The following is a 22,362-nucleotide window of genomic DNA, read 5'->3' as shown; positions in this document are numbered from 1 at the left end:
CTGGATTGTGGAGAGAGTCCATGCAGGCACAGAGAGAACATGCAAACTCCACACAGAGAAGCCCTGGGCAACCTGGGGTTTGAATCTGGAACTTCCCAGCTCTGAGGCGACAGTGCTATAACCACTGCACCATTTTTGCCACCCTGGAGACAAAACTGAAGGCAAAAAGCTGAAACAAGACAGCTGCAGTATAGGCCTGGCAGAAATATTTCATTAAGCACAAATAATTTGGAACCAAATATCAAATATGATGAGTTGAGTTGAGGATCATAGAATATACATAATATAGAATGCTTCCAAATTACATGGGTAAGACTTTCTATTCAATGAATGGACTGATAGGAGGGATCCAGTTTCTAAAGCTAGAGGCAGAATACCTCTGACCTCTGCTCAGGGTAAGGGTGACTTACTGAGGATTGTGTAAGTGTGCATAATAACCCAATATGTTCTCACTTTCTAACTCTTCTGACAATTTGACTTTATAATTTTCAAATTCCAGAGAAAGTAAAAAAGTAACTAACACTACAAGGGGAACTCTTTAATTCTCTAAGTCTCCATGCCAATTAATAATTATTCAAGCAATCCCAATAAGCAGCACAGCTGTACCCTTTTGCCTAACTTCACATGGCTCCCATTCCATATCACCACATATGGACAGCTCAGAGGCCATTTTAAACGCACACCCAAGATACAACACAAAGCTCTGTTTTGGACTCTCTCACTTTGTGTTTGTCTGCAACAGCCCCAGATCCCTGCAGTGTAATCCAAAATTGGAAAGATAACAGCTGTGTGTTTGTAGTGTGACCAAGATCTTTACAAAGCTTAATGTTATTTAGAAACATCCCTACCAGCAGAGTCTGACAGGGCTTTTTTTCTGTTTTAGAAGTAAGATGGTCATCTAAGTTAAAGCCTAAATATTTGTTATGAGTATGAGAAAAGACATTACTGTATATGAAGTGCAAATTTACTTTTGTGTATTCAATTTTTTCTAAAATCAAGACCTGAATTTTATTTTTCTCTTCCATCACCATTCAGTACATCAGCACTGTGATGTATTGAGCATAATCTGAACATCCTGTTGATCCTGAAGATCCAGAAGAACTGCAGAGAGCTGAGTAAAGAAAACTGAGGAGAACACATTTGCTTGTTTTCCATCAAAAGGAGTGGGAAACCAACCTGTTCTACATTCATTCATTCATTTGCACACATGCAACTGGGGCATTACAGAGTGCTTTCAAAGATTTTTGTAGTTTGAGCTAAGACTGTCATGATTTTCAGGATCAATAGCACTCTCCCTGTACTCTCACTGCACAAATGATCATGGACAGAGAATACATATAATCAGTGCAAGCCAGGTGACCAGATGATTCCAAATAATTCTGAAGTTTTTCATTAAGAGTAGCTTTGTTTCTAAACACAACTAAGAAGACTTCCCTCCCTCCCTCTATAATTCATGTGAAGTTGGTCAGTTGAAATATTCATAATCATTCACAGTCGTTTGTTGGAAGTTTGGGAAATGACCTTCAGTTTATTTACACCACACTGAGGGAACCTTAATATTTTCGAAACAGAAACTAAGGAGATGATACAGAATAGGAAACAGAGCAGGTCATTTCAGGAGCTCCTTAGATAGCCTATCATTGCCATCAACACAGTGTTTTCATTTCAGCTTTACCAATTGCCTTCTTAACTGTCTGCTCTGTGAAGCTGGCATTTAAATACTGAGTGCACGCATATGCCTCCGGCTGCACATTAGCCTCGCTTAAGATCAACTGTTCTAGCAAGAAAAATATCATCCCAATCAGATGTACAACTTTATCAAGTGGTAATAATGTCAATGTTGTGTTCAGAGTTTGTTGAGCTGACTCCAAATGGCCAAAAAAATCAATCATGCAGCTTTAAACCCATTAATGATGAAAATAGGGAATGTTGGCAGTTACATGGAGCTATACACATTCATGTCTTCACATTAGAATTCAGTTTCCTGTAACTATATTCTATATTGTTGTGGTAAACTTAAGTATTTGAGCATAACCAAAATCTCGTAAACTCATTTATTCTCTGTCATCTCTCATTTATGCTTGATTGAATGAAAAAAAGTTAAAGGGAAAAAAATGGACTAGTGCTGTGGATATGTACTGGAGGGTATAGCTGGGATCAGGACCAAACCATTACCAAGCTCTGGACAAAGGTCCAAGTATGATCAAACTGGAAGGTACCAAGGCATTCCGGCTGGAGGCAATACCAGGTCACAGTGAACTGTCATGACCGGGCACCATTAATATGGCCCTCAGAACAGATAGACAGGGGAAATTAACCATTAGTAAAAAATCCCAGTAGAAAATGGGTGGGAATCTCTAGGGGTATTAAACCAGGAGTCCTAGAAGCTCCAAGTCAGTCTGAACCCAGTTATGCTCAAGTTTATTGGGGTTGCTGTCTGAGAGAACACAATGAACTTTTTTTCAGGCCTATCTCTGGGTCACTGTGACACAACAATATCTGACTTACCTTTTGCATTACAAATAAAACATAAAATTACATATAACTTTTATTTTTATTTCATTGCTCTTGCTGTTGCAATGTGTGTGTTACCAGTAAAATGAACATATGTCTTCCTTTGCACTGGAAGTGAAAACAATCACCTGCAGGTGACTGCAGACTGTAAATAAAGAACCAAATGTGGGAGCTGTATGCTATGTAAAGCTTCTTGGTCAAATCACTTTCATCAGAGATTGATTAGCAAACCTGAAGAAAAAAATGTCTTTTAGAAACAAACAACTTTTACACAACTGCTCTGAGGTCACATTTGAAGTTTTAATTACATAGTGTAGATCTTTTCAAGAAGCCTTTTTCTCTTACTTTTTTTCCTTTTTAAAATTTTCCGCTATTTAGATTGTTTACAGTTAATAGATGAGGAACTCCATGACTGAACAGAGTGACAATAACAGAAACACACACCTCATCCAGCAAAATTATAAAAATCAGCAGAACAGATACTACAGTCTGGTATATATGCATCTGAGCGTGTGTGTGAGAGTATATGCATTTATATGTGTGAATTCCTGCATGCAATGTGTGTGTGTGAGTCCCTGTGTGTGGCCTGCTTCTTATTCAAAGTGACATTTTAAGCCGTTTAGCTGTCACTCAGCAGCGCAGCGGCATGGTGTTGATGACCACCACTACCACCACCCCCCCATGGGGGTTTTGGTACGACCCACTGGAGCTTTGCCTGTTAATAAGGGTCCTGCCATGTCCAGTGGGTAGGGGGGGGTTGACAGGATAAGTGGCTACCCTAGCGGGAGTGACACAGCTGAATAAGTCCAGAGTCACTGATGTGATGTCTAATAAGATTTTAAAGGAGTGAAAAAAGGAGCAGTGTGGGAGCAGAGGGCCAGTTAACTGCAAGTCATTTGCAGCTCTTTTTGAAGTTTTTTGCAGTGACAGAGAATCAATCACTCATCTAAACTTGTAACACATGAAAATATGCCAACAGGACTATTGTCTGCTGTGCAGAGACCTGGCCGAGCAATCACCATTCAGGGACCCAGCAGAAGGTTTGAACAATGATGTTCAAGAGGAAAACTGATTTCAACCTGGGTAAATCCACTTTGTTTTTTACATATGACTTTACAGTCAGATTTCCCTAACATGTCTTGCATCTCTGCGTCACGTACATGACAGAAAAATAAAAAAACAAACAAAACCGACAAACATCATAATCCAGATTTTATTGCCATGTTTCATATCCAACCACACTTACCATACATCATGGGACCTATCGGATGTCTATACCACCCCAGTGCTGATTCTAATACAGGTGGGTGAAAAATCCCATATATTTTATCATTATTTAGCATTATGCATGGTAAAATTCAATACAAGAGTAGCATTAATTTGGACTAATAATAAAACTTTAATTTTGATTCACATCCTACAAGTCAGGGAAGAACATATAATACATGTATATTGTATATACATATTATGTATATACAATATACAGACATTCATGATTGTTGGGATAGGCATAGATAGGAAGAGAGTGATAGAGAGAGACAGAGAGAGAGAGCAAAACATTGGAGAGTGCTGTTGCTATGGGGGGGGGGGGGGGGTGCTTGGTTCGCAACAATGTTTAGGTGGACGGTACGTGTCAAAGTAACATCCAGATGAAAGTCAGGACCCAAGGTTTCCCTGCAGAACATCGTATTGTACTGAGATGAATGTCAGTACATTCACTTCACCTGTTTTAATGTTGTGGCTGATCTGTGTATCTTCATCATATAGCGCCATCATCAAGTCAAATTTTCACTGTCCAATTATTAATGACCAGATACCAGAAAAACTATTTCTGGTGGATCTGCTGTATGTCCCATAAATGTGGCTATTTTAGCTCTGTGAGCTGGAATGAAGTGAAAATTAAGTGTGTGTTCACTGACGTAATTGCACATAGACACCACAGTGGTGGCTGTGGCCCAGTTACAAGTAAAACAAATAAGTCTGTAAACACTTGAGTTGCCTGGACAACATTTATTTATTTATAATGGCCAACCAGTATTGGGATATCATATCTAAAACTACAGTAATGGACAGAAGAGCAGTTCATTACCTCTGCTTCCTGGGATTATATGTCTCTCTTCCTTCTGTGTGTTGACAAGACTGTGAATGTGCTACTGGCTGGATGGACAGTTGGTTTCGTGCCTGGTGAGCTGTTTGGACGGCTGTCTGTGTGCTTGGCTGGATGGCTGAGCAGCCTGCTGGACCACGCCGAAAAAAACAGCCTGTGACTTTAATCCTCGACAAACTTCAAATGTGTTTCCTGTGTATCAAGACAGTTTAATCTCTGTCAGTGCGCAGACATTTGCATGACTCAAAGGGTTACAAGACCATGTTTGTTTGCTGAAATGTTGTATCACATTGTATCCTCGACAGAGCGGAAGCCTTGTTTTTACCAAAAGTACAATTTAACAGCAAATGGATTGCATTTATATTGCAATTTACTAGTCTTAACCACTCAAAGCACTTTACTCTATGACTTAGATTCACACATTCACACACACACATTCATACATATATTAATACAGTGCTTCTATAATGTGTGTGGGAGGGGACTGGAGGACCTGGGGACCTAAGGAGGACTTGGGGGTCGAGTCAACGACGTTTGGGCTAGTGGACGACCCACTCCAACCAAATGCTCTTTGTGACCCTTTTTGTAAAGTCGAAACCATTTATTTCTCTCCATACACTTTTCCGTATGTTTGGTCTGAGGTTGTTTTTCATGGTTGATCTAGACCCCTTAGCTCAAACGAAGGGGAAATGTAATGCTGCAGTGTCCCTCCAACTTTGTGGCAACAGTTTGTGAAAACCCTTCTTTGGACAGTAGAGGCTGTTATAGCAGCAGATACACATGGAAACACCACCATCAGATACTTCCATTTCTGCAATACAACATATACACACAAATCCCTCAACAAGGCTACCAAGACTCTGAGAGGAGAGGATGCTTCCAGGATTTCCATTTTGTTAAGTATTTCTCAGTCTCTTGATTATTTTCTGGCTCCAAGTTAGAGCAGCAGAGCTGGATAATGACTGTCCAAACATTTATTTGTTCTGTCTCTATCTCTGCTTCATCCCACTAAATGAGCTGTCATTTTCTTTCAATACACACACACACACACACACACACACAAAGGTCTCCATTTATCAGTTCTTCTTTCCCTCAACAAATAGCACTGAAGTGCCACAGCTAAATCAAAGGCTTTGAATAAAGACATGTTAAATGTGAGTGTGAGTCAGTCTGCATGTGCGTGATTTTTCTGTGAGAGAACACAAAAGAGAAAGAATAGAACAGAAGGGGAATGAATGCTCTGGGGATAGTTCTTACCTTCACCTTACCTCTAGACTGGACTATTGTACTTCATTATTATTAGACTGCCCCAGCAAGTCTCTGATCCAAAATTCTGGGCACGATTACTGACAGGAACTAGGAAAAGAGATCATGTCAGCTTCCTGCTCCTCACCTACAAAGCTCTAAATGGGCTTTTTCCTCTTTCATAAAGCTTATAGATAGGGCTGGCTCAGGCCTGAACCATCCCCTAGTTATCCTGCTATAGGTCTAGACCGCCAGAGGAATTTTTCATTGTACTATATTGCCATTTTCATACTTGAATAAACTCCACCTAGACACTTCAGCAGATCAGCTTCAAATTTGGTCAGTCCAATCTAAAGAGTAGTGCAACATGCAGTACATCATGTCTGCCAGCCCAAACTCCACACAGGAAATAATGTCTTACTCAACTGCACAGTGTGTCGACTGCTGTCCTGCCTGCACCCCTAACGTGCGCAAAGGTGTGAGGGCCCGATAAATGTTGCTTGCAGCTTTGATTATTTCAGGCCTTGTACTTTTCTACCATTGGCCGGTTGCTCTCAGTCTCAATGAATTAGTTAAATCCAGTTTATACAGTATAGAGAACTGCAACCTTTCTGAAAATCACTGCATGATTCTAACTCTCTGTTTGCTCCCTCAAGCACATGAGAAATCATACTGTGCGTCTCTCTCTCATTTTCTCCCTCCCGTCCCCTCTTTTCATTTGTGCTTTCTCTGTCTTCTCTTGTCTCCCCCTGTTGCTCTCTAAGAGGTATTTCTGCCTCTGGAGCTGCAGAGTCTCCCTGCTTGAGGCTTCTGCCTCTTTAAAAGAAGTTTCTCCTTGGCGCTGTCACCAAGGGCTGCTCATGGTGGGAATAGTTGGGTCTCTGAAAATAATATTCTAAAGACTTTGGTTGAGACCTGTTCTATATGAAAAGTGCCATGAGATAACTCCTGCTGGGATTTGGCGCTATATAAATGAAACTAACTTGACCTGACTGCATCTCAACATTATTGTCAGTGGGTAAAGAGAAATTCAAAATCCAGCTGTGATATCACCTATTGGAGCATGGCAAAAATGTTGTGTATTTTCTGCTACACTGGACGGCACCTTGGATTACCTTCATGTCTGCTGCACTTCTGACCACACCCAGCCACAGCGGTGTGTGTAGTTGGGTGTGGTCGAATGTGTGCTCTTGCACGGGTCAAGTCATAAGGGGTGGATTTTACAGACAGGAACAATTCCCAAGTTTATAACTGAAGACAGTTGTATGACTGCAGCGTTGGTTATGCAATAGTTACAAATAGTGTGCAGTGACAACATATCCATTAACTTTGGGTTTATTTAACTTGAATGGTAAACCCTGGCTGACATAAACATTCACGTCTGTTTGAGTGTGAAAGTTCTAAACTCAAGGTCCACTAATGAAGACCACGAGACATACTTAAAAGCTCCAGCAAAGTTGAGTTTTCTTTTTTATCAAAATGCCCAGATTTTGTCATAGTGCTTGCTAAATCAGTGCTTACTGGGAATTGTTGGGTTTGGATTTTGATCACTGTTTAATTTACTGTAATGTGAAACTGAGTTGGTCGTGCATATATTGATGAAAAATGGGACTGATTCATTTTGTGTACAAATATAATCATTTCAGAGTACGAATCCCCTCGTCAGACCTGCGATTAAATACGTGGATGTGCTTTAATGTATCCTGATACCATTGCCAGAGAAACTGTACAATAATATTTACAGTTTAATTTAGTTTTTCATCATTTATAGGAAATATGTTTTGAAACACTGATGGCTAAAGAGATTACAAGACATTTTCACACAGTTTCACAGCTTTCATCATTAAATGACAGTCAGATGTGTCTTCTTTCTTTTTTAAGTTTTGAACATTGTCAGCTTCTGCTTTGCTGTTTGGTTAGCTGACATCTTACATCAATGTGCCGTCATGTTTTCAAAGCATGATCAGGAGAACTGTGATGAAACTAGAAAAAAAAACTACTTGTGTTCCTGTTAAAAAAGCGCAAACATTTACCACATGAGAGAAGAAAGAGACAAGACGAGTGGGGAAAAAAAGAGGCCGGATGATGTTCTTCTGTGTGAGTGTGTGTGTGTGTGTGTGTGTGTGAGTGTGTGTGCAAGCACAAGTGTGTCTGTGGGTGGTTGGTAATGTGGGGGAACTAAATATTCTTGTGGTTATTCTCCCGTAGGGAAAAGGCAAGTCTATGAAGTGTGTAAGCTGCTCAGAGTATGCATGTGTGTGTGAGTATGTGTGTGTGTGTGCGTGGGTGGTGGTTGTGATTGACAGTCCGTGACGAGGTGCCTCTCATTCCCATCTGCACGCTGAGCTTCCGATCCGACAGTGCTCCGGATCAATCAAAAACTTCCGGGATGGGAATGTTGAGGAAGCAGGAAAACACGACTCGCTTCCTTGGTTTTACACAAACTCAGACAGACAGCTAGATCGATCCAGGGCCTCATCTCCACTGCTGCTTTAAAATGACACCAGACAACTGCTCAGTGCTGAATCTCAAACAGTCTCCAAATTAACTATAACTTTGCTATAACTCGAGTTTGTTGCATTAATAATACTTGCTACATTAGTTCTGAAACTGTTCTGACTACAGACATCCAATACTTTAACAGTAGGGTTACGTTCCTGGCTTGAATCCCTTGTTTTTTACATTTTCACAAACAAATAATAACAGTTCCGATATTTCCTGTTGAAGCACACCAGTCAAAATGTGTCTAATGCAAAAAGCAATATTTGCCCTGGTTTTACCCACTTTCAAAATATGTTATAACAAAATATTGTATGTATCCAAATGGGGGATTGTGGAACTGTATTTGTTGAAGCAAAAGTCGGCCATTTTAGGAAAAGTACAGGAATCCAGATTCATCAGACCAGACTACGTGTTTCCAGTCTTCAACTCTTCATGTTTGGTGAGCCCGTACACTGACAGCAGTGGAACCTGACGTAGTCCTCAAGGTCCAATTTGTTGTGCATTCTGGTTCAATTCTGGTTGTGGTTCAATTCTGAGTAAACTCAAAAGGCTGTTGTGTGTGAAAATACCAGAAGATTGGCAGTTTCAGAAATACTCAATCAGCCTGTCTGGGTCAAAGATCATCTGATGTTTGATGTGAACATTAACTGAATCTCCTGACCTGTGTCTGAAGGGTTTTAGACACTGTACTGCTGCTACATTAGCTGATTGGATAATTGCATGACTACTCAGGTGTTCCTGATAAAGTGCTTGGTGTGAGTAGTTCTGTGTAATCATCATGTAATCAGTGTAATGGTGCTTTCTCCTGGCTGTTTTGAACACACCTCTGAAAATGTCATATTTTGGTGTTTTAAAATGCATATTGAGAACAGTGTCACAGCCTCCCCCTGTGACTCCTAGTTTCCGCAGTGTCTCCTGTGTTTTGTTTCCCATTTGTCTCTCTGGTGTCTCCCTCCTCCCTGCATCTGTCTGTGTGTGTGTTTCTGTGCAGAGGCGTGGCACTCCCACATGGTATCCGCCTCACCTGCTTCCAATCAGTCATCATGCTCTGCTTAAGAACCCCCAGTTCTCCCTCCATGCTTCACCAGATTGTTCCACCAGTTACGATGGTATCAACTCTCTCAGCCACTGACAATTTAGTACAGAGTTAATCTCTAGTGTCACTAATTATTGTTTCCTGTGTTCTGGTGCTCTCGCCTGCTGCCAGCGTTGCTGCCTGCCTCTGCTACTCACCTGTGTGCCTCCATTCATCTACCACTTCACTCACCCATGTCCACTGCCAGTCTCCACCTTCTCCCTCAGCTACGCTATTCACCTGTCCACCAGCCGCAGTCTGCCCAGCATCCGCCTCACCATGCTGCCAGTCTCCCGGTTTCCCCCCTCAGCTACCTCACTCACCTTTATCCATCTTCAGTCTCCACTGGTCAGCCAAGCCCCTCACCTGTTCATTGCCATTCTCCAGCCTCACCAGCCACCTGGTCCATTCACACATTCACTGCCAAAAATCAAAACAAAAAAACATTTACCTTTTGAGTTGGCATCTGTGTGTCTGTGTCTACCTAGGGACTAAATATTTAACCCCAGAATGTAACGTACAGATCCCTAAATATGTAGGCCTTTCTAAGTAGTATGTGCTGCTGGACAGACAAGTTGCAGTATACATAACTGAATGTGTCTATCAAGTGATGTTTGCTCTGGAAGATGCTTCTTTATGATTTATGGATGTGCATTCGGGATCTAATAAAAAGTGATATATTGATGCATATATCAGTGCAGACAGGTGGAAGATGTGTAGCAAATGGAAAGAGGGCATAAACCCATGCCAAGTAAAGTCAAGGAAATTGTCCTGTATCTGTGTTTGCAACACAAGATTTTAACAGACACCACATTCAATGCCAAAATGAGTACCAACACTGCACAGCACCACCTTATCAGCATCAGTGCAAACATGTTTGTTTGATGCCAAGAAATTACCAAACAGCCACAGATGCAAAAAACTGGCTTTGCACCTGCAGAAAAATACAGCGTAATGTGGATGGTGTCACTCAAACTCAAAATGACATGCTTTCCCTTTTCATTTTGAATAATGAGACATGTTAACAGCTGGAAGACCTACAATAAAGTTTAAAGTACTAACGAAAACTTGTCACCTGTTGACATCACTTTCATTTCACCTTTGCAGTGAAACTTGCAGTTATCAACTCTACTGTCCAAAATCAGAAGAATAGCATAATGTACATTCTATTTTGGTTTGGATTTTTCCTTTAATGTTATTTGTTTGTGAATGCCCAATTGTAAGATACTCAGAAAAGCACAGGTACAGAAGATTTATTGGCTGCAAAAGTAAAAGTCAACACATTTTCTTGTTCCTACTTTGAGCTGCTGGAAGCAACATCTGAGGGATTTGTACTGTTCAGGATGTATTTTTTCAGTGGTGAGGAAGTGATCCACACACTCTGACCCAACCATCACTATAAATCTTCCCTCAGTAACCTCCGCAGGAGTGAAGCATTCGGAATGACCGTGTGCTCGAGGCTCTAGGCTCTCTGCTTTCTGTAACTTAAAGGAAAAGCAGGCTCGGAGGAGATGCTTTTCAGACCTTTCTAGGAAAGTGTTTGGCAGGTACTTTGCTGCTTCTGCGTGACTGCAAATGCAGCCAACATTATGTGAATTCAGCTGCTTAAGTAAACCCCTCTTATGTGGCACTTGCTCCCTGTGGATTAAAACAAACACCAAAAAATGATTTGCAGCTGCTAATTAACCCAGCAAGTCAGATGAAAAAGTGTTAGCCACATAAGTGAATGCTGGGATACCACCTGCTGCTTAACAGCAAATACAGTCCCAGAGGGCCGGGCCCTCCCACAGCGCATTAACTTTCAGCAATCTACTGTAGAAGAGGTTAATGATGAGGGTTAGAAATACCACATAATGGCCTGGATTTTAAAGCTGCTAGTCAGATCAGTCAGTCTTACAGAGCTGATATGGGTGGTAAGTTCTCCAAAATACCTTAAGCCCTTTGTGTCAGTGACAGTATAACATAAGAGGAACTGGACCAGGGGAAGTTAAGCAATGGATTACCAACCAGGCAAAGAAGGTAACTGAGCCTTAGTTTGTCTACGTGGCAATTACTCTGTGGGATTTTAATCAGTTTTGTTTAGTAATATTGTTGTGTCACCAGATTTGAAGGTAAAGCCACAAACGTAACGTGTAGTGGATATAAATTAGTTTCTGGAATATCTCTGTATGAGCATCCTAGGGGAAGAGTTTCAGCTTCCAGCTGTGGTGCCGACCAACAGGGAGCATAAACAGATGCAGAAAGAGCCTGAAAGCGTGGTTGGTATCCAGGCAAGGCCAAAGGTGACCGGCTGCACCGTCTATCCAACAAACTGGATCACCTGAAACTACAGAGGGCCACTCCCCGTGAGATGTGAGATGTTTTTGTTTTTATGGAAATGTGGCTGAAAGACTCCCGGACATGGCCCTTCGACTAGACGGACCCACTCTCCATAGAGCTGACAGAATAACATCACTGTCTTGTAAGACCCACGCAGAAGGCCTTTGTGTATATATCAGCAAAGCATCGTGCCAGGATGTCGTCTCCGAGCACTGCTCAGGACTAGTGGAGTGTTTGTTCTTATTGTGCCAGCCATACTACCTGCTGAGGGAATTCACAAGCATCATTATGGTAGCTGTGTATATCCCTCCCAGTGCTAATGCTCAGGAGGCCCTGAATAAACTACATATGCCATCAGTGAACAGCAGACCGCACATCCTGATGCATTTTCAGTTGTACTGGGAGATTTCAGAGAAAACAACATACTGGGTAAGGCTTACACCAGAGAAAGACATAACAGAAAAATATCTTTGTCTCTAACAGAGTAGCAATGACGGTGGACTGTCCTGCTGCCACTCTGTCCTTCTATGCAGTACCAGCAGGACAGTGTTTCAGAGTCTCTTCTGACACTCTGCTCTGCTGGCAGCGTGTCTCCTCTGAAACACTGATCCACCTCCACACCTTCAACACCACATTCACTAAATCTCTTTACCCTGGGTTTCAGTTCAGGTTCTGGTACAGATCTAGTTCCTCGCTGTCATTAGTTCAGTGTAGTGAAGAGAGCCACCACCTGTTAAAGAGACCTGTTTCTTACTGTTGAACAGTTCACTTTGTACATGTCTGTCTCTTTCACTCGCAGACATGTTTTCAGATGAATTTTTAAAACTCTTCTCAGTGATTCTTTGTAAACTTCTTCCTCTTCCTTTCTGACCATTATTTTTTGTCTTTTCACAATAAAACAATCACAGTGAACATCACTTATTTTTCTTTCTCTCTGTTCTTCTCTTAGGACTACTGAACAGATTCGGTTAGAACTACAATGCTGTAACATTTTGTTTTAAAGATCCAAGAAAAGACGAGGACAGTCAATGAAAATGTTCCTGAGGCTCTCAGTGGTGAAGATTCATGTGCTATCCTTTCTGCCAGTTTGATATTTTTACTATAGGTAAAGTCCAAAGTTAAATTATACAATTTTAATTACATAATTTCACTTTGGCATTTAAGTATAAAGCATTATGAATGCTGAACTGATGCATGATTAAAAACATTAATAAGGAGTTTTATAAAGCCTCAGAGATGTGTTGTCCCAGTAGGTGAGGCAAGTGTTTCAGTCAGTTTCATTTCATTGTGTTTTAAATGATCAGAAATATACTTTGTACAATCTGCTCCATGTTTATTTTAACAGTTAATGTATTACTCAGATTTAAACAAATCAAGAATAAATCAGACATTTGAGCAGTTCTTCACAAAAAGAGTATCAAAAGGTTTATTGTTACAATGACAAATAAAACAGCAAAACATCTTCAGATGAACAATTTTACAGCATTTGTTGAGAACAGAGTCGTGTAGGCAAGTCATTTTTGGATTCCTTTAAAGGACCTCTCTCCTGCAATAGAGAGGGTCGGGGACTTTTTGGGACGGGCTTGGATCTTGGTTTGGAGTGAAAGTGCCCATGCGAAGGGATGCTCTCAGTTGGGGCAATGAGCAGAAGTTGGAGGCGAACCTGGAGGATGAGGAGGAGGAATAAGATGAAGACGAAGCAGATGAGGAGTCACTACTGCTATTCACGGTGAAGACACTGGAGGACTGTAACATATTTCTGCTGATAAAAGGATAAAATCAACATTAATTTGGATTGACAATTTCTAAAGTACAAAGAAAGTTATTTATTTAGTCAAGGTATATTAAAAGTGACAAATGTGAGACTTACCTCTGCTTCTTCATAGTGTCCTAGGAGGTCCACAGGAGACATGTCATGCAGGTTACACAGCTTGGACTTGATTGGCACCTGAAACAGTGTGATGATGTTTCATTGATCAACCAACTGACATTTGCCTGCGATAATACAGAGGAAACAAAGGACTCGAAATGTCTCATTATTACACTTACATGCAGTTTCTATCCTCTCTGTCAGTTTGGCCAAAGCATCAAGGGAACCTAAAGAGAAGAAAACAGGAACAAAGTTTAAGAAAAATGAAGAGGTGTTAGTCTTCACTGAACATTGCAACTAGGTAAGCCTTTATACACTGTGGCTGCAGCTGGCATGAGGTTAAGGTTTTCGTAGCCTGGAGTTGAACTTGCATCTGGTTGTCATCTGTTTGGAGTCTGCAAGAAGAGCGAAAGACTGTAGTTAAAGCATGGGGACGAATCTAACTGTCAGAGGCAGATGGAGGGTGGAAGGCGTGGCTCATTAGCTGGTCAGGAGAGGATGGTGGAGGTGGAGATTCATACTGAAGCCATCTTTCAGTATCTGCAGGTGGAGAAAGCTGCAGGTTTCTAACAGAGATTGTACGTGGAGGAAGCTATCTGTAAGCATCTGCAGATGAAGGCTGCAGAGGATGTGGCTAGGGGTTCAGACCTCAGTTGTCTGCCTGAAACTGCAGGATGCTGGTAGAGACTGGAGGTGGAGGAATGAGGTTGTCAGCAATAATGTGTAGGTGGAGGTCACAGTGGAAGTTGCACCATCCAAATTTAGCCCCAAGTTCCACCTAGTTTAGTTAGCTTACAGAGGTTTTCAGTGGAAATGTGCCTGTTGCTGTTTGACAGACTCTGCAGGTGGAGGCTGAGGCTGTAGGTGGAGGATGGAACGTGGCACTTCAGGTGGTTTGCAGATGTTGTTTGTGTCCTGGCAGATGATTTAGGTGGTGGTTGAGGCTGCATTTACTGATTTGCCATTTTTCAGAGTGTGTCAGACAGCTATAGCCCAAGCCTCCACCTCCAGCCTCTCCCAGCAACCTGCAGCCTCCTCCACCTGTCAATTATTGAACATAGCCAAACCCTCCACCTACATCCTTCTCCAGAAATTTCCACTGTGACCTCCACCTGTACAGTCCTGCAGATTTCTGCAAGCTAACTCCTCCTCCCCCAGCCTCTGCCATCATCCTGCAGCTGATGCCCGAACCTCGATCTACAGCCTCCACCTGACACCTGCTGCTTCCTCCACCTGCAAATGTAAGATGGCAAATCAGTAAATGCAGCCTCTAACAAAAAACTGTTAGATGACCCTCAACCACCAACTAAATCATCTGCCAGGACACAAACAACATCTGCAAACTACCTGAAGTGCCACGTTCCACCCTCCACCTACAGCCTCAGCCTCCACCTGCAGAGTCTGTCAAACAGCAACAGGCACATTTCCACTGAAAACCTCTGTAAGCTAACTAAACTGCTAGGTGGAGTTTGGGGCTGCATTTGGATGGAGCAGACTGCAGATTGAAGTAGAATTCAGATAAGATTTAGTCAGAGTGTGTGTTCTCAGCTGTAGGTGGAGGTCAGGGCCTCAGCTGTCTGCTTCGAAAATCTGCAAGTAGAGGAAGCTGCTGATTCCCAGCAGAGGCTGGACGTGGGGTGGAGACTCTGGAAATGGCCACATCCACAAGTTGGTGATATAGCTCTGCTGAGGGCATCCTAGAAGAGGGAGGGATAAAATAAGCATTAATTCAAAGTGACAATTTCTACATACAGAGTTATTTAGTTTGCTAAAGTATATTAAAGGTGACAAACGTGTGACTTACCTCTGTGTCTTCAAAGTGTTTTAGGAGGTCCACAGAAGACATATCATCCAGGTTACACAGCTTGGAACCTGAAACAGAAAAAGGTTTGATGTTTCTCGGACCATCTTGATGATACAAAACAGAAGCAAATAAACGACTGAAAATGTGTTATTAAACTTACATGCAGTTTCTATCCTCTGCAGGTTTCTGGCGGAGGCTGTAGGTGGAGGGTCGAGCTAAAGCTGTCTGCCAGAATCTGATGGTGGAGGTGATTTTGCAGAGGCAGTAAGCAGTGGAGGAGGAATCAGGTTGAAGCCATCTGCAAAGATCTGCAGGTGGAGGTCACAGTGGATGCTGCAGGAGGAGGATGTGGGTGGAGAGCTGTTTGGCAAAAACTACAGGTGGAGGATGCTGCAGGATGCTGGCAGAGCCCAGAGGTGGAGGATTTAGGTTGCAGCAATCTGCGGGACTGCATAGGTGGAGGTCCCAGTTGAAATTTCTGGCAGAGGATGTAGCTGGAGGATATGGCCTTAGCTGACTTCCACAATCTGCAGGTGGAGAATGCTGCAACTTGCAAGAGGAGGCTGAAGGTGGAGGATTGGACTATAGCTGCCAGTCTGATGATGGAAGTAGTATAACAAGGCTTTTGCAGAGGCTGTAGGTGGTCTACAGGCGGTCCACAGGAGACATGTCAGCTTGGACTTGATTGGCACCTGAAACAGAAATATCTTTGATCAACCAACTGACATTTGCCTGAGATTATACAAAACAGAAGCCAATGAAGGACTAGAAATGTCTCAATGTTGAACTTACATGCAGTTTCTAGCAGTTTCTGACATAGGTGTGGTAGTCAGGTTGCTGCAGACATCAGAAGATGGAGACAACAGATGATGTTGCTAGCAGGATGTATGTGTAGGAAATGTCCTCAGCTGTCTGCCAGAATCTGCAGGTGGAGGAAGCTGTGGATGGCTGGCAGTGGCTGTGGGTGAAGGGTGAGACTATGGCCATCTGCTTGAATCTGGGGATGAAGAAAGCTGCAGATTCCCAGCAGAGGCTGTAGGTAGAGATTGGTCACAATCGGTTGTAGATGGTCTCAGCTGTCTTCTGTCTGCAGGTGGAGGCAGTAGAGCAGCAGATCACTGTTGTAGTAAGGAGTCCGACGGAGCAAGGCAGTTCGGTTAGCTTCCAGATGTTTTAGGTGGAGACACATCTGTAGCTACAGGTGCAGGCTGAAGCTGTGGGTGGAAGATGGAATATCGTGCTTCAGCTGCCTCGCAGAGGCTGGAGGTGGGGTGGAGATACTGGAAATGGCCACATCCATAGGACCATGACACAACTCTGCTGATAACATCCTGAAAGGAGGGAAACAAACATTAATTTGGATTGACAAAACAGAAACAAATAAAGGGCTAGAAATGTGTTATTATTCCACTTACATGTGTAGTTGAAGCATGGATACGAATCCAACCGTCAGAGGCAGATGGAGGATCGGACTGTAGCTGTCTGCAGGAATCTTCAGGTGGAGGTAATACTGCAGGTTTCTAGTAGACAGCCTCAGCCCAACCCTCTGGGTGGCGGATTCCAGGGTGCAGCTCTACACATGAGGATGTAGGCAGAGGATTAGCTACCAGACGGTTTAGGTAGAGATTCGTCTGTAGCCAGTGGAGTCTGATGCCGTGGGTGGAGGATGGAGTGTGGCATTTCAGTTGGTCATTGTTGGTTGCAGGTGGAGAGTCTTTTCTCAGCTGTCTGCTGTCTGCAGGTGGAGGCTAGAGCAGCAGATGGCTGTTGTAGTGAGGAGGCAGTTTAAATCCGACGGTGGTTGGTCGGTGGAGGGTGGAGCAAGGCAGTTCGGTTAGCTTCCAGATGTTTTAGGTGGAGATACATCTGTAGCTACAGGTGCAAGCTGAAGCTGTGGGTGGAGGATGGAATATGGTGCTTCAGCTGCCTTGCAGAGGCTGGAGGTGGAATTTGAGAAAGGCAGTTGTTGTTGGTTGCAGGTGGAGAGTCTTTTCTCAGCTGTCTGCTGTCTGCAGGTGGAGGCTAGAGCAGCAGATGGCTGTTGTAGTGAGGAGGCAGAGTTTAAATCCGACGATGGTTGGTCGGTAGAGGGTGGAGTGAGGAAGGTAATTTAGCTTCCAGACGTTTTAGTTGGAGATTCGTCTGTAGCTACAGGTGGAGGCTGAAGCTGTAGGTGGAGGATGGAATGTGATGCTTCAGCTGGCTTGCACAAGTTGTTTGTGTCCTTTTAGATGATGGTAGGTGGTTGTTGGTTGAGGCAGATTGAAGAGTGTACTAACAGAGGCTGCTGTTTTCTTAAAACTATTAACTCTTAACTCTTAATACTTAACTCTTAACTATGGACTATTAACTATTATACATGAACTATTTACAGTTGACTGTTCCAATGTATTTCATTGTTCACAGTCTTTAAACTAAGAACTGAGTGTAGTTTTAGTTCTTAGCTTTTTTATGTGGTGCCCTTCCAGGTTCTGGTTCTCCAGAAGTGTCAACATTATAATGAGGAGGATAGATTCCAGCCCCGTATGACACGTTCACATGCATGGGTCCATCTTCGTTAGCCGACGTTGAAAACATGGGACAATTTAGTCTGTCCCAGAGCTTTTGTTTGATGCAACGTCCGAGCTCCAAACTGTATGGACGAGCCCTGCCACTCTTGTACCTGTGCGGGGAGGAAGAAACAGAAATTGAATAATGGTGAACAACCAAGATTTTTGAGTGATTTGATGAATGTGAAATGATCTGACTGAAAGAGTTTTTCTTTTTAAAAGACAAACATACCGGAGCATATCATCAACGACCTCGTGATAGATCTTCTGATACTCTTCAACTGAGTAGTTATGTATCTTCACAGGACTGCCAGGGTATACAGCAGTGGAGGTGGGCTGAGTAATAGCAGTAGAGGGTAGAGGGCTGGGTGGCAGAGTGGAGACTAGTGGCAGGTCAGCAGGTGAAATGGGAGACCGAGGCCTCTGGATGGGATCCACCTTCCCTGGGGCTTGAGCAGAAGGTTCGGCAGGATGGGGCTCGGAGCTCCTCTTCCTCTTCTTGGGAAGTCTGGAGGTGGCAGCAGAGCACTGGGGCTGGGGGATGGAATTCTGCACATGGGGAAGATCAGCAGCACATGAGAGGATGTCAGGCTCTGGAAAACTTCATACTTATTAACAGCATTTTTTTTACAATGTGACAAGAGCTACATCAGAAGCACTACAGAGGACTACACTACAAATGAACTAAAAGTTTTCTCTTAATAGAAATGTTCAACAGTGAATGAAGGAACAATTTGGTCTTTTCTTTAGATGTCTAACCTCAGAGTCCCTGCAGCATGGACAATTGGGGCCGAGTCTGTGGCTCCCTGCGGTCTCTGCCTGGCGTGCAGAGGTTCTCCTGCTCTTGGAGTAGGTGTGGTCTCTAAGGTGGATGGGCACAACAAACTGCAACAATACACACACTTTAGAATGAGGCTCTACAAGTTCAGTTTAAGTTAAAGTAAGTCATATATTTAAATGTAAAACTACAGAAGTGTTATCAGCAATATATATAAATATATATTATATAATTATATAATTACTTTAACAGCCTTGATGCATAAATGTGCAAGATGAGTATTTCTGTAAGTTGGTAAAGGTTCAGCTAATTTTAAATACCTTACATAAAAATGGGTTGTTCAGTCTTTAAAGAGCAATCATAAGTTATATGTTGATCAAATGTTTTGTAACATATAACACATAAAGTAATGAGTAACTTTATAAAAAGTACAATATTTACTTCTGACATGTAGTAAAGTACAGTACCAGAAAATAGAAACAGTAGAGAACCTCATGATTGTAACACAGTATTTGAGTAAATGAACTTTCCAACGTTGACTTTTTCTCTTCATTGTTCCCTAAAACTTCCCAATAAACGTGGTTGAATTAAACTGCTTGAGGCCCAAAGACCAAAAATCCAGTGCTGGGCCCCCATTAACCCCAAACCTCACACTGTCTGTGCAGTTATATAACACATCAAACTCATTAATTTGGGAATATGCATCATGAAAGCACAGAATTAAAACAACAAAAGTCTTGAAAACAGATACAAAGGGCCTTCTTGAAAACAACCTCAAGGTCTGGTAATTCAGAGGGGAGGATGGGGGATAACTTTAAGGCCCCTATCCTGTCAGTTAATAATGTGCTTAATAGTTGTATGTTTCCAAATACCTATCGATTTAAATGATAACAACTGTTTATAATGTCTGAAAATGTAACATTACATATCTGCTGGGAATTATACATGTATACTAACTATAGCGCCACTCAATTATCCAAGCTGTGAGCTAGATGATACAAATGTGTGATATTGCTTATATTGGGTATTTTTAGATTATTGGTGTCAGTACAGTCCAATACTGACAGTGTGGATCATAACAGTAAACTAATGACCCCCTACACTGTGTTTAACAGGTGCAGGCCTATAGGTGTACACAGATATTTGTGTTCTCTACAATTTATGGATCAACTTAAATATATTTTATGCAACATTGTAACTTCATTGCAATTATATATTTTATAAAGCATGTGACCCCTGGGATGGGGGCAGAGATCATGGTAAACTTTGTCAGTTTTCTAAGTGTCTACTGTAAAATACACAGAAAACACTACAGGCTTTCAAAGTGTTCAAATCTCACATTTTCCATGACGGAAGTTTGAGTAGTCGCTGTTGTCAGTCTCAGTGCTTCTTTAGTTCTTGGTAGATGTGAGAAGTCCTCGGTAGAAGCAATATTTTTGGAAGAAACTGGCGAGCAAAACTTGTGAAAACTTTCCTGAGCGCTGGAGGTTTTGTTTGTTTTTAAATGATTGGTCATATATATGTATATATATATATATATACATATGATGCGCCTTGCATAGCAACCATGGAATCCATGACGTCCATGTTCACGTGTGATTATACAGTCACATCTCACCTGTGTGATCCAAAGTTCCATTCAATTAACCTGTAAAAGACCTGAGATCAAGTCAAGCTCGGACTGCGGCCTCGGTCAAACCTGTCTGCTACTAGTCTCAGTTTTTATATGAACGGCTCCTTATGGGGTCAGCCTTACCTATACACGTTTTTGCCACATTTTGACATAAAATCGACATGACAAGTTCATTTATTACTAACTGTTCATGGGATGGTTTTGACTTTTATTCCAGCTATATCTCAAGTTTACAAAGCAACAGCAAGATCGATACGTGTATCTCCACATTTAGTGCTGTGCGCATTTTACGCACTTGGCACAGTCGCGGTATCTTTATTAATAATTTATGTTTGTTTTATATACCGCGACAGGATTAGTGAGATCTAAACGTAAATGCCCTTCGGGACTTTTGCTGTCCCACAGATTTCAGATTTATCTGGTAAAAATATCTGGGACACAGAAACCGTCCCGAGAGCAGTTATTTACGGTAAAAGTCTGTAATGATGTAACTTAATGAATATTCATAATAATAAATTTAAAAAATCGTTCCCGTTAAGTTTACTTTTACAAGCAGCGTCTCACAATATTTATACTAGTGGCATTGTGCGCACTGAAGCCACCATCCATAAACATCTATTTCTCTGAAATAGATTGGCTAACGCAATGTTTCGTAATATAATAAATATATATTATTATAATAAATAAATTGACATAATTGTCATCCTAAAACTTCAAATCCTTGGTTAGTGGTTATCACTAGTGTATGAAATGTTGATATATTTGTCTCTTTACCTATTTACTTCATTTATTCTTTTTTATTACCTTAAATGAGTTCTCTTTTTTATTTTCTCCCGCAATAAAGAGGTCAGAGGTCAAACGGCCCACGTGAAGGGGTCCTTCCACGTGGGTCGGGGGGGGGGGGGGGGGGGGGCAGAAGTTGGTAGCGAACTTGGAGGATGGTGGGAAGGTTCAGGGGTAAAGAGGAAGCAGCCTGTACGGATATAGAAGCGAGGAAAGCGGGCCGTCTTGCCAGCTAGGCTAAAGGCTAGCAACAGACCCACTCTTCAAATTCTCTTTCTGGCTAACGTCCGCTCGTTAGACAACAGTTGAATATAATGCGACTCCAACTGGGTAGCTACAGTGAAATGCTGTACATGGTCCTGTGCGTTTCTCAACAACAACAGCGACGAGGGCTCATCTTACCGGATCGACGGGCTACTCCTCTTCCGAGCCGACCGTAACCACCTGTCGGGGAACTCTCGTGGATGGGGCCTCTATGTCTACATCAACAAATGCTGGTGCACAAGCTGTAGTCCGGTGAGTAGCCATTGTTCGGAATTTGTGGGATGTCTGTCGCTGAAATGCCGGCCGTTTTACCTGCCGAGTGCTAACGTTAGCATAGCACTCAGAAAGCTACATGAACATATCCGTGAGCTCAAGACCAAGCACCCGGAGGCTTTTTTCGTGGTAGCAGTAGACTTTAACCAGGCTAAACTGACGGACATTTTGCCGCGCTTTCACCAGCGCGTCTCCTTGGCAACCAGGGGGAAAAAATAGGCGGGACCGCGTGTACGCCAACAGACAGGATGTGCACAGGGCGGTGCCCCGCCCCCACCTGTGCTTCTCTGACCACATTTCCATCCTGCTGGTTCCTGCTCACAACAGGCCCACACAGAGGACCACCACTGGCCCAGTGGAGCTGTCTCTATGCTCCAGGACTGTTTTGAGTGCATTAACTGGCAGGTATTCAAAGAAGCAGCAACTGGTGAGGGCAGAGTGGACTTGACTTGCCACAGTCTGTTAAGATCCATGGCATTTCATCGTCCACCATCACACTCAACACCAGCTCCCCACAGGGATGTGTCCTGAGCTCTCTGCAGTACACACTCCTCACACATGATTTCTCTGCAAGGTATCCGAGCAATCATATAGTGAAGTTCACAGATAACACGGCTGGGGTCAGACTGATCTCCATAAACGATGA

General features: G+C 42.5%; 1 protein-coding gene across 1 annotated transcript; it reads right to left on the bottom strand.

Moving 5' to 3' along the window:
- Positions 1-17,482: 17,482 nt before the first annotated feature.
- Positions 17,483-20,111, bottom strand: LOC108887371 (uncharacterized). Its single transcript, XM_018682765.2, has 4 exons — positions 20,103-20,111; positions 18,745-18,870; positions 18,218-18,534; positions 17,483-18,098 (listed from the first exon to the last, which is right to left on the bottom strand). Exons 1-4 carry the CDS (start codon positions 20,109-20,111, stop codon positions 17,870-17,872), a joined length of 681 nt encoding a protein of 226 aa, XP_018538281.1. The 3' UTR covers positions 17,483-17,869.
- Between the last annotated feature and the right edge of the window lie 2,251 nt (positions 20,112-22,362).

The sequence above is a fragment of the Lates calcarifer genome, linkage group LG5 (genome assembly GCF_001640805.2).
Source record: "Lates calcarifer isolate ASB-BC8 linkage group LG5, TLL_Latcal_v3, whole genome shotgun sequence".
Lineage (NCBI taxonomy): Eukaryota > Metazoa > Chordata > Actinopteri > Centropomidae > Lates > Lates calcarifer.
This window is presented reverse-complemented; position numbering and strand designations above follow the sequence as displayed.